At 43.2% G+C, this 13,239-nt stretch overlaps 1 protein-coding gene across 8 annotated transcripts in view; it reads right to left on the bottom strand.

The window, feature by feature from the left end:
• Positions 1-6,206: 6,206 nt before the first annotated feature.
• The window catches only part of IPCEF1 (interaction protein for cytohesin exchange factors 1), a 54,850-nt gene continuing 47,817 nt past the window's right edge, over positions 6,207-13,239 (bottom strand). For 7 of the 8 annotated variants that reach the window (XM_083608015.1, XM_083608013.1, XM_083608014.1 and 4 more), the window contains 3 exons: positions 10,350-10,737; positions 7,591-7,778; positions 6,207-7,283 (listed from right to left, as the gene is read on the bottom strand). In XM_083608015.1, coding sequence (XP_083464141.1) covers positions 7,080-7,283; positions 7,591-7,778; positions 10,350-10,737 — 780 coding nt within the window. In that variant the 3' untranslated portion in view covers positions 6,207-7,079. The remainder of the gene's footprint in view (positions 7,284-7,590; positions 7,779-10,349; positions 10,738-13,239) is intronic. The other variant, XM_083608016.1, reaches the window with a different exon arrangement.

A 13,239-nucleotide genomic window follows, 5' to 3' on the forward strand; every position in this document is an offset into this window, starting at 1 on the left:
AACTTCCATGAGGATAAAGATTCACTGTATGAATTACTGTCCTCTTCAAATTTAGTCTGCCCTGCTATGCACCAGAAACTGAGGCAGGAAACCAGGGTTGGCTTAGCACTCTGTGTGAGTGATTGGTCTTCAACTGGTGGGCTGGGATCACTACTGCAAGGTTAAAAGGACGTGTGTCCCTCCAGATGTTGCGGGACAGGGATAGCCTAACTACTGCTGTCTGTGCTCTGGTAACCTCAAGGTTAAATTACTGCAACGCGTTATACGTAGGGCTGGCTCTGAAGTTGGTTCAGAAACTTCAGCTGGTGCAGAATTCAGTGGCCAGGCTGCTCACCGGAGCAAGGCGGTTTGAGCATATTATGCCGATCCTGGTCCGACTGCACTGGCTACCAATTAGTTTCTGAGCCCAATTCAAAGTGCTGGTTTTGACCTATAAAGCCTTAATCGGCTCAGGACTGCCTCTTTCCATATGAACATACCCAGACCTTGAGATCATCATCCAAGGCCCTTCTTCATGTGCCTCCTCCTCACAATGGCGGAGCTTCATGCTCTGGCACCAGGGGGTGGAGAGCAGGCAGGGGCAGGTCTGGTGTGCATCCTGGGGGCGTGGCATGCTGCCTGTGGGGGCGTGGTGCCCAGCACAGGCAGGGGGGCAGCCGCGATGGCTGGCGGGATCATGCTGCCGGGGCGGTGCACTCCCCCCGCACTCCTCTTCCTCCACCAGTGCCTCCTCGAGAGGTCCTAAGGGTGGCAACACGAGAACGGGCCTTCTCTGCTGTGGCTCACTGTCTGTGGAATGCCCTCCCCAGGGAAGTTTGCCTGGCACCTTAATTATACACCTTTAGGCACCCGGCAAAAACGTTCCTTTTTAACCATGCCTTTGGTTGATCCGATTGACATCCTATGCCCTTTTAAAATGTGGTTTGGGGGGTATTGGGTTGCTATTTTTATTTTTATTAGGTATTTTGTGGTTTTATATCTTGATTTTATTCTGTGAACTGCCTTGAGACCCCCGGGTTTAGGGCAGGATATAAACTCAAATAGCTACTATGACGACGACAACAACGACTACTGCTACTACTACTCCCCAAATCCCAGGCCATTAACCATGCTGGCCAAGATTACAGATTCCCCATCCCTGCTGAACTAAGGTGTTTCAGGAGCAGCATCAGTACCACATACAGATATGTGGATTAAAAAGAAAGAGATCTTAGTCCTCAAGTGCATGTTTGGGCTAAAGGTGGGTCCCAGAACAGAAAAAACTGGAGACTAATAGTGTCAAAGTTTTGACTTGTTTTGGCCTGTTCTTGCACCTGCTCCTCAAAGGTGGGGAACCCCTTTCACCCTTCCAGGGGTCACCTGCCATCCCACCAACTCCAGCCAACTCACCCAACTTGTAGTTCGTGGCATGCTCCCTCAAATAAGTGCTATCGCTTAGCAGAAGGTGTTTAATCAGTGTGCAGCTTCCCTGTGTGGTGAAACACTGAACTGCACTGGACAACTTTCTCTATAAAGCTCCCTCGGCCCTGGAATGACTCCACCCACCCTAGTTGGCAGTGGAACAGACTCCCACATGAGACGGTGGACTCTCCTTCATTGGAGGTTTTAAAGCAGAGGTTGGGTGGTGGCCATCTGTTGTGGATGCTTTGGTTGACATTCCTGAAATACAGGGGGTTGGACCTGGTGACCTTCAGGATCCCATCCAACTATGATTCTTGGTAAACCCTGTTGAGTTGATCAGATTTACTCCCACAGGATTAGCCATGTGGAAACCCCTGGGCAGAAAGGAGTAGAAAGGGTTCCCCAATTCAGCTGAGTCTTCCTTGAGCAACGGTCTTCTTGAGCTGTGGTATATTCCTGTATCCTTCATTACTGACTTGTCCTCCGATTCAGATTTGCTCTTTAAGCCTGGCTATTGGCTTGTCCCACAGCTTCTGGTTCTGGGTTCACCTCAGATTTCTGTGTCCAGCTGACATTGCCAGGGCCATAGCACTGTGGCGGTACACCTGCCTTGCATGCAGAAGGCCCCAGATTCAATCCTCAGCATCTCCATGTAGGGCTAAGAGAGTCCCCTGCCTTAAACCCTGGAGAGGCCCTGCTAGTGAGTGTGTAGACAATACGGAGCTAGATGGTCCAATGATCTAAGGCAGTTTTCTATGTTCCTGGTGAAGTGACCTTCTATCGTAGAAATTGGGTTCTAAATTGGGGAGGGGCAGGGGGTAGAGAGAATGAGCACATTCATATCATACATTGAAAGCACTATGAAACCACTTTAAACAGTCATGGCTTCACCCTCCCCCAAAAAATAATTCTGTTAAAGGTGCTGAGAGAGAGCCAGTGTGGTGTAGTGGTTAAGAGCGGTAGTCTCGTAATCTGGGGAACCGGGTTCGCGTCTCCGCTCCTCCACATGCAGCTGCTGGGTGACCTTGGGCCAGTCACACTTCTCTGAAGTCTCTCAGCCCCACTCACCTCACAGAGTGTTTGTTGTGGGGGAGAAAGGGAAAAGAGAATGTTAGCCGCTTTGAGACTCCTGAAGGGGAGTGAAAGGCGGGATATCAAATCCAAACTCTTCTTCTTCTTCTTCTTCTGAGAGTTGTTAGAAGATCCCAGATTCCCCTTCCAGGACTACAATTCTCAGGGTGGTTTAGCAATCTTTCCTCCCAGGGAACTCTGGGAAATGTAACTCTGGGAGTGGAATAGGGTCTCCTAACAACTCCCAGCACCCTTAACAAATGGCAGGTCCCAGAATTCTTTGGGAAAAGCCATGACTGTTTAAAGTGATATCCTAGCGCTTTAAATATGTGGTGAGAATAAAGGAGGAAGAGAGAGGCCTCTTCCTCAGGGCAGTCTGTCAGAGAACCAGCCCATCATTCTCATGGGTGCTTTGCTAGTTTATGAATTAGCGCAAAACAAAAACAAGCACCAGCCATAGCACTCATCCAGTAAAGAAATCCAGCACCTTTACGTGAAATTTATTTTTAACAAGGGTTGTTTGTATGTGAGAAATTATGCCTAAGGCACGGCAAGTCATGGCTGGAACTGAACCATGACTCCAAGGGCTCTGCATTGTGGTGGGTCTCTGCCTCTAAGCACATAGCAGCACAGTTCAATAAAGCTTTTAGTCCAAGTGCTTACAAAGAGCTAGGAAACAGCTGCATCTCTTTGCTTCAGTGTGACATGGATAGGCGAAACCCATTACTTATGCAAATATAAGTAAATTATATTCTGCCCTCTGGTCAAGGCATCTTCAGTTGATCAAATAAATGCATCCATCATACAAAACAGGAACAAAAAGGAAAATCTACTCTAACAAGTCCTTGTAGTACCATGAAAACCCAGCAGGTTGCGCTTGTGTGTCATTTTCAAAAACCCAGCATAGAGAAACACACACACACAAACAAACAAACACGCGCACGCACGCGCGCACACACACACACAGAGGGAGAGAGGGAGAGAGAGAGAGAGAGAGAGAGAGAGAGAGAGAGAGAGAGAGACTGCTTTTTCTAGTGATACAAGCAGTTTTCAGGTACCATATTCATTCTTGCTGTCATAGATATTAGAAGTAACTGGCTGTACTTTTGAATAAATAAGGTATACTATTCATTGTATCAAATTGTAGATTTCAACAGAAGTCTCATAAAGTTCAACGAAAAAAGCAGAAGTCCCAGTGGATCAGTTCATTCTCTAGTCAGTTCATGCATAAGGTCCATACATGTAAAAGTATCTATTCCACCTGTCTGTTCAAAGAGTCAAATAATCCACATGAAGGGTTGTTACAGTTCCACAGAATCCTTTCACAGAGTCTAAGACAAGGATTTCCGGAATATTAGCCTTGTTTCGCCATCCTAGGCTTCATCAGTAGAACAGGCTCATATGTAATATTACAGGATAGTGGATCTTATAGCATAGTAGTGGTTGCAGTAAGCAGTGACTGTTACAAAGCAGGATTATACGGACAAGCACAATATTGGTTTGATACAATTTGATACAATGAATAGTATACCTTATTTATTCAAAAGTACAGCTGGTTACGTCTTGTGTGTTTATTGAGTACAGTGGTACCTCTGGTTGCGAACGGGATCCGTTCCGGAGCCCCGTTCACAACCTGAGCAGAATGCAACTCGCATCTGCGCGTGCGAGGGTCACGATTCGTCGCTTCTGCACATGTGTGTGATGTCATTTTGAGCGCCTGCGCATGCGCGAGCGACGAAACCTCGAAGTAACCCTTTCTGGTACTTCCAGGTCGCCGCAGGACACAACCTGAAAACGCTCAACCTGAAGCAAATGCAACACGAGGTATGACTGTATGTTTCACGTAACTATAGGTTTGTTGTTGTTGTTTTGTCATAGATATTAGAACACTTTGTTTTGCATCTTCAAAAGCATTTAGAATAAGTCATGTCACAGACAATAAATTAAACCCATTTCTTTACCATGTTCAGTCAATTCTTAAGTTTGCAATCACAATAGGAGTCATTTTTTACTAAAGGTGCAATCTCTAGGCTGCAGTCCTAATACACACTTAGCAAGACAGGATTGCTCTGGGAGGAGTGCGTTTCAGGAAGTACTTAATTCAGCTCAGGTAGACTGACATCTCCTTCACTGGAGGTTTTTAAACAGAGGTTGGTGGACCATCTGCCAGAAATTCTTTAGTTGTGGTTCCTGCACTGCACAGGATTGGACGAGAAAACCCTTGGGGTACCTTCCAACAGCACTACTGGCATTAAACAGAGTGGTGAAGTGCTTAGAGGAGGGGTTGTAAGATGTGGTCCTCTCCAGATCTGGTTGAACTACAACCCCATCACACCTGACCACTGACCTGGGTTTGCCCAGACCTGCTGCAATCATAGGACCCAGTGCCTAGGGGCTGATGGCCCTTCGCCCCCCCCCCAAATATTTGAGGGCCCCCAAAAGTTGACTGGCATTGCCATTCAAATGGTGTGCATCTGCACATCTTGTGATCAATTATGTGTAGCAGGGCTTAAATGCCTCCCCCAATACTTCATTCAAGTTGGCACCGCTGGTTGCAATGTATACCAGACTGACACTCATACTTGGAATTGTCTTGTTTTTACCAGAAGAAAAAGAAAAGAAAAGAAACAGTTGTTCATTCTCTGCTTATATGAAATCTCAAGGGCAAAAGCAGTTTCAGCCTGCCTTCTCCCACTTGCACTAGAGTGGGGGACTTTGGGACAATGTCAGGAAGGAGTTATTATTAAAAAGCAGAACTTGCCACAATCCAAAAAAACAGCTCAGTCAAGATGAACAAATTTAATTGGAGATGTATATTCCGTTACGAGTGCTTCACACAAGCCAGGAAATACTATTCTAACTTAACGTCGCAAGAAAGCCGAAGAATTTCCTTCCTTCCTGCTAGAAAATTCACCTCACATAAATTAAAGAATGCTTTCCATAATTACAATGGGTTTATTTGTTTATTTGTAAACTAAGAGATTCCTCAGGTCAACTGCTTTTCTGGGACTCAGCTGGAACTGAGCCAAAAAAACAGACCATTTTTTTTTTGTGGGGGAGGGTAATGCCAAAATGTGCTTCCCCTTTTCATTTTTGGCAGTCCTTGTAAAAAGATTCATTTATCCTGAATTCTATGTTGCCCTTAGCTGCCTTCAAAGGCATCATCATGTTGCAAGATTCGATTGGCTGTGTTGACCTGTATCATTTTATTCACTGATGCGATATCACCTGTAGCATCATGGCATGATCCGTTTCACTACAAGGTCACTGACTACAACCACATTTGACAACCCCTCCTCCATGGTGGGCAGGAGATGGATGGACAAAAATTCCTATCATGCAGAAAAGGTTTGCAGGTGAACGTATGATGCAGGCTGGTTCCCAACATTCCACCACACTCTGGCATATTATTGAAACTCCACCCAGGGGAGAGATGCTATGCAAAGTGGAAGAAGCATTGTCTTGAATGGCTGGAGTCAGCACCAGGGACAAAACTGAATCTTTAGCAATACTGTACAGTGAATATGGGTAGTAAGCAACAACATGCATTTGTAGGGTAAGTCAGCCAGATGCATGCTGCTGCAAATTAACAAAAAAAAAAATTATATCCTGTTGAAGCTCCCTGCAAAGTATATATTTTCATATTGAGAAGAATTTTCTTTTTCTTTTTCTTTTGTAAGAATCTTTAGCACTCTGTTCCATAAAACAGAAAAAACAACAACCCAGAAACCTAATAGAGTTTGCACAACGCTGCAGAATTTATTTTGGCATGAAAAACAATTCAAATGCAACTTTCCCCAGATGATGTAAGGAAACAACTTTTTTTCTGGCCATTCATAAATACAGTGATGCTATGATTGCAAAAGGTGTTCACTCAACAGATGACAAGGCTTTTTAACAGAAGACAGGCACCATCCTGTCATCAGCAGAGGTTACAATCTTAATGGAAGTTTAGACAAGCTACAACAAAAAGGTGGTTTGTTTGTTTTTTTGAACCCTGGCAGCATTTCTACAACTTTTTTTTTTTTACTTCTCTTAGCAAACTTTAAAATAACCATGAACTTCTTATTTACACTATGTACATACTCTTTAAAACCCTTAATGTCCAGATGTTGTGCTTGCTAAAACATTTGTGTTATGAAGGTCAGCCATTTTTTAAAAATGGCATTCCAACTCCCAGATAATTGCTCTCCTCAGAAGTTCACAAAGACTGTGGCATCACCACTGTGATGTCACCACTTGGGTAGTGGCATTCTATCTTGAAGGAAGATAAGGTAAATCACTCACTTAAAGGAAGATAGAATGGTGAAGAGCCAGGGCTCAGGGTAGAGCTCTGTTTCGCGTGCAGGAGGTCTGAGGTTTAATCCCAGGCGTGCCCTGGAAGGGCTGGGGAAAATCCCTTCCTGCTGGCCAGTGTAGACAACACTGAGCTAGATGGACTGCCTTGGCTTAAGGCAGCTTCCTATGTTCCTAATACTGAGATAAGAAATAATGCTCTGGCTAACGGGTTGAGTTCTCCACTAGAAAAACAAAACTGGAAACGGTAGCAGCTTATACTATTTGTAAATGAAGACAGTGTGGGGAAAGTACCACACAGTCCACTTCTCTCAGATAGTGCTTTCTATGAAAGATGGTTGCAGCATCAGCTCTGCTTCTGTGCTATTTTCTTCAGGCGTATTCAGAACATCCTGCTGCTGATAGATATCTTGGACCAACATGGTGTTTGAATCCTTCCACTCCCTGTACTTCCTTGCTGTTAGTTCAGGATCCTCCAACAACTGGTTAATCGTGGCCAAGTCATGTTCCTTGCACTAGAAGAAAGAAAGAAAGAAAGAAAGAAAGAAAGAAAGAAAGAGAAGTTTGTGAAACTGGAAATGTGAGTTGACCACTAGAGGTCTCTCATATCTGGATTGTTGTCCAATCCTAATGTTCTCCTCTCCAAGCTATTGGCTCTGGAGACCAAAGAAGATAACATTGGCCTTCAAAAAATTTTAAAAGAATACCCAGATTGTAAACACAATCATGATTTCAGGGATTTTCTGAGGCTGCTAAAAATTACACACAATGAGTTAAATGCCTCAACAACAGCTGAAGCACAACAACTCCATAAACGCTCACCTTTAACGTACTATTCAGTGCTCGGATTTTGTGGAGTTTCTCATTAACAGTCGGGTTTTTGCACCTCTTGATGAAGGATTTTCTCAGCTCCTTTTTTGTAGAAGGTCGCCTGTCCCCAATGGGAGACAAACTCGCTTGCTCTAAGGACTTGTAAAGTTTCTCCATTTCATCTACGGAACATTTTGCATCTGTAGGGAAGACAGAAGACAGGCTGTGTCTAGCAACAAGTCCTAGGGCTACTGAGTGCTCCATATTTGTCTACTAGCTCTCAAGTGACCATACAAAGGATTTTATTTATTTATTTTTTTGGAGAGGATTTGTTTTAATCTCTTCCAAGTTTTCCTAAAGTTATTTTCCCCACATTTTAAACAGCTCTATGGTATATCTGCAAATATTTGTATTTGAATACTTCCTAACGTGTGCATTTAGTCATTTCGCAACGCTGCGCAAAGATAACACCCTGTCAATTGTACTCGGACAAGAGCTAAATATAGACAATACTAAAGAAAAGAGCTGGTTGTGTCGCAAGACCATGACAGGAAAGAGCAATACTGGGGCCAATTTGCTGCAGCAGCATTTCCTGTGCATATCACTGCCTCATTAAACATGCCCTAATTATGGCCAAAAAAAATAATCTTTCCTACTCATTGTAAAAAGCAGTTGCATATAATTAACAGAAAGTCGCATCAGAATTTATAAATGTACACCTGCATAAAGTGTTTCTGTGACAACTTTATGAAAACTCACATACACTGACCACAGAGCAAGGATTAGCTGTGAATGGGTGTGTTTTGTTTAGTCTATAGTCAGTAAAATAATAAAAAATAAAAATTCATTGATGGGTGATATTGTTGTTATATTTATTTATACCCCACCTTTTTCTCTGACAGGGACTCAAGGCGGCTTACAGATAAAATAAGAATAGCTAAAACCATAGAAAAAATAGTTTTAAATAATTAAACATTAACAGTGTCTGTGTGTGTGTGTGTGTGTGTGTGTGTGTGTGTGTAACATACAATCACAACAAAAGCAGTCTATAGATCCCTACTCATAACAACTCTGATGATGTCAAACTAGGGTGTCCATTGTGGTGCTGGATATCAGAACAAAACCTATGTTCATCAGGCACTTGAGCCTTTATCACCGTTGAGCATTTGCTTGAGAACATCAGTTAAAGTTTAGAGGAAGGAAGTGGTCACCCCTGGAACCAGCACAATGCCACTTAGCAGTTATCAAAGTACACCAAAGATCTTGCTCTCTTGTGTAACCAGCCACCCTGCCTCCCCTCAAGGCAAGGAACTCTGCCCCACCGCCCCCAGGAATGAAGCAACAAGCTCTGTCTCATATGATAGAAACATTTAATGGTCCTCATAGACCAGGGTTCTCATGAAGATTTCATGCCACTTCAGGCCCTCCCCCAGTGCATCCCTTCCCCAAATTTATGGAAGCTGTAGGGGCATTCAAGGAGAGCTTGCAGGAAACACAGGGTTGTTGTGGCAAATGGGAATTGTAGGGTGTACAGTGATACCTCGGTTTAAGAACAGTCCGGTTTAAGAACGATTTGGTTTACAAACTCCGCAAAACTGGAAATATTGTCTTGGTTTGGGAACTTTACTCAGTCTAAGAACGGAATCCGAACGATGGAAGGGCACCGGTGGCGGGAGGGCTCATTAGGGAAAGTGTGCCTCGGTTTAAGAACGGTTTCGGTTTAAGAACGGACTTCCAGAACGGATTAAGTTCATAAACCGAGGTACCACTGTATATGCATCAGACGTTTAAACTCATTCCCCACTCAACAAATTCTAGGAACTATGGCTTACTCCTCAAAGAGCTTGAGTTTCCAGGACTCAGACTACAGTTACTAGGACTCTTTGTAGAAGGGGGTGCTGTAAAAGTATGGCATTTGCACAGCCTACATCTAAACCATTGGGAGAGCACCAGTTGGAGGGGCTATTATACTATTATAAATAATGCCTCATTATGTTGCAGCGATGTTTCATTTTCTAAAGCATCCTTTTTTTGTTCTCTATTATAACCAGTCTTGCTGCATCAACAACTGCCAAAGGAAATAGAAATGGCAGTGGTTGGACACTGCTTCCCCCCCCCAAAAAAGGCCTGTAAATTGGAAGAGAAGCCTATGGACAGAGGGGCACGTACTCAAAATGCTTGTTTATAGCCTCACAGTCTCACACACAAACAAGAAGCTACAGAGATTTCTGTTTATTTTTCCTCCTCTACTTTTTAAAAAAATTACAGCCAGGAAGTAGTCTTGGCAGGCTGCAAGTCAGGATGGACAGAAACATAATGTTTAACCCTTTTGTTTTTTGTTTGTGGGGCAGGGTGGGGGGTGGGATCAGTTTCCCTGTGTTGCTGCTTCCATAGAGGAAAAGATAATGGGACCCCACAATTTTCACACACACACCTCCTTGGGTAAAAGAAGGAGTTTGTGAAGTGAGATTTAAGTTGAACAATGGTCGTTCAATTTGATCTATTTATACAGGCAAAATTCATTCGTTTCAAGCCCGAGACTGGTTTCAACAAATCACGTTGCTTCCTTCACCCATACTTTCATTAAATGAAAGAAGAGGGGGCATCAATCACTACAACTTAAGAGTAGATATGGCACCAAATGTTGGGGACTGAACCTGGGACTGTCTGCAGGTAAAGCAAAGAGGCTACAAGTGAGCTCTGCCTCTTTATGGGTCAAGGCAGGAAGGGCAATACTGTAGGGCCAACAGATCATCTACTGCTTGACTCACCTTTAGGCAGAGTTTTCGATGCTGCTATTCTAGGCACAGGTAGGCTAGCCTTAGCACTGCGTAATGTAGATGTAGCCTCATTCAAAGAGACCCGAAAGCTGCAGTCGGGTTTGACAGTTCCACTTTCCAGTGTTTTGTTACAGCCTGTTACCAAGTGATCAGTATCCTGAGAGTCGCCAGAGGCAGCTGGAGATTGATTGTCCATTTCTTCCCCAGGGGAAGAGTTGTTCACAATGTCGAGCCATGACTGTCTGTCTGGATACAATACTTTGGACAACGAGGAAGACGAGGATCCTTCAGACTTCATCAGGCTTTCCGGCGAGGACAAAGAACATGATACTTCACTTGATGCGTGTGATGTCAAGGAAGGCTCTTCCTGGTCCTGTTTCTGAGAATAAACAAGAAGGTGGGGTGGAATAAAGTCAAGTCAAAAGCTGGTCATGGGTGGCAATATAAGGGGACAAGTATCAGCGAATTTGAAATCATACTCTTCACCTGGGACACTTCCTGTGAACTTGGGCCTACCATATAGTATACAAGTGAGTGGTATGGCTCCTTTGCTTAATTTTGCCTCAGTTTCACTCAGCCAAATATTGTTTCCTCCAAACAGTACTGGTTTTAAACAGAAGGTATCAGGTAGACATGGAGATAACCTCATAAATGTGTGAAAGACTGTCTCTTTCCCTACAGACTTTCTCAGAGGTTTAGATCAGCAGAGGGGACCTTGTTGGTAGTTCTACTGCTCTCAGAAGGTCAGGGGTAGTGGCCTGAGAGAGGGCATTCTTATGGCAGCTCCTAAGCCACAGAATCCCCTCCCCACAGAGGTGCAACGAGCCCCTTCGTTCTATAGTTTTTGCCATATGCTGAAAACTCACCCCTTTATCCTGGCTTTTGACTCCTGATAGACAGATAGATGATAGATGATAGATAGATAGATAGATAGATAGATAGATAGATAGATATAGATAGATAGATAGATAGATAGATAGATAGATGGTAGATAGATACACACACACTAGCCCAGTCCTTTGCCTTTACCTCAGAGAACAATCAAGGAAGATCAAGAAGAAATGCCACCTGAATAATCCCTGTCACCATAGGGGCATTTCTTTGATATTAATTTTATTGTGAGAATTTTTTGTAAGCTGCTTTGAGAAACACTTGGAGTTATAAAGCAGGATATAACCAACACACACACACACACACACACACACAATTATTTTGATCCTATGGCTAATTAAACAATTTACAGCCTTTTAACCTGGTGCGGGGGGGAGGTGTTGTTTTTGCCTGTTACAACGTTACATATTTTTGTGTTTTCGTATTGTAAACCACCTTGTGATCCTTGGATGGAGGGTGATTTAGGAATTAATTATTTAACTAATGAATGAATGAATGAATTAAGTGTTTTAACTGATTTTAATATTGTATTTTTATGTTGTTTTAGGCCACGCCTGGGACCATACAGTGAAGGTTGAGTAAGAAATCAAAGAAGGAGTACATCTCATATAAATTCTGCCAGAAAGAAAGAAAGAAAGAAGTTGGGATGAACTTGAGGCAATGAGAAAGGCCTCCGCTGCTGCCAAGTTAATAAATATTATCCAGGCAGATTCCAGGAACTATCTCCCCATGACAGCTACAGTTGAAGTCTCCCTGCTCTGGCTTCGCCATATTGGCCCAGCAGTCTGCTTTCCAGGCTTGAATATTCTGGACTTCATAAATCTTTAGAATAATTTAGGTGGTCCAGTGTTTTGATACAAGTAGGACTAAGAGGTAAATGTGCCTCACTACCAGGGGAATTCATTTATTCCAGGCTGAATACAAAGTAGAAGGATGCATGAAACACACCAAGGAGAGACGTGCTCCTTCCTAGGCAATGCTATTAATACCTGGGATGCTTAAGAATGTATATCTATAGTTTTAACTTGGGGGGGAAATGCCACATGAAATGTTGCTGTAATGAAGTGGAACAGATCTTGATACACTATATGCCAATAAGACTTAACAGACTCAGTAGAATCAGCAATGAAATGTTGATCATCTGCTTTGGCCATAAATCTCCCTCCTATTTATATACGTAGAAATAAAGTGTTTTGTTGAAGCAGATCACAAAATGGAATGCAAGGCAGGAGGAGTCTGTAGCCAAGCATACCAACTCAATTTAAGAGCATTAAATACCATAGGGCAGGGGTCAGCAGGGGGCTGGTCCACTGTCCCTCAGAGCTTGTGGGGGGACAGACAATATTTTTTTGGGGGGAGGGAAATGAACGAATTCCTATGCTCCACAAATAACCCAGAGATTCATTTTAAATAAAAGGACACATTCTACTCATGTAAAGACACACTGATTCCTGGACCATCCGCAGGCCAGATTGAGAAGGCAATTGGGCCGCATCCGGCCCCCAGGCCTCAGGTTGCCTACCCCTGCCATAGGATGTTAATAGTCTCATGGAGCTTCAGATAACTGTTGAAGATGGTGCATGTTACTTGCGTAGCTGCAAGAATAAACCACCCTTTTCCCATTCATAAGCATTTGTTTTTTAAACCCTCTGAACTTTTGAGTGAGCAATTTTCTGTATCACAAACTGATTTTATTCAACAGTAAAATAAAAAGTGGAAATTATTATCCCCATGATTTTCTTACTTAAAATGATCTACACTTAACTTTTCAACTGCTTCATGACTCCCATCTATCAATAAACACCCAAGGAAGAATACTATAAAATGCAGGTGTTAGTGTTAGTAAATGGAAAAAGTATTCACTGAAAGATTAATGAGCCCTGAGGGGTCTATTTCAGACTAATGAGATATGCTGCACCTTAACAGCCCACCTGGAAATCTTTGTAGTCTATTGTCTCAAAATGACTGTTCCATTCAAGTAGATATGGGG

This window comes from Podarcis filfolensis (assembly GCF_964270895.1).
Source record: "Podarcis filfolensis genome assembly, chromosome: 3".
NCBI lineage: Eukaryota > Metazoa > Chordata > Lepidosauria > Squamata > Lacertidae > Podarcis > Podarcis filfolensis.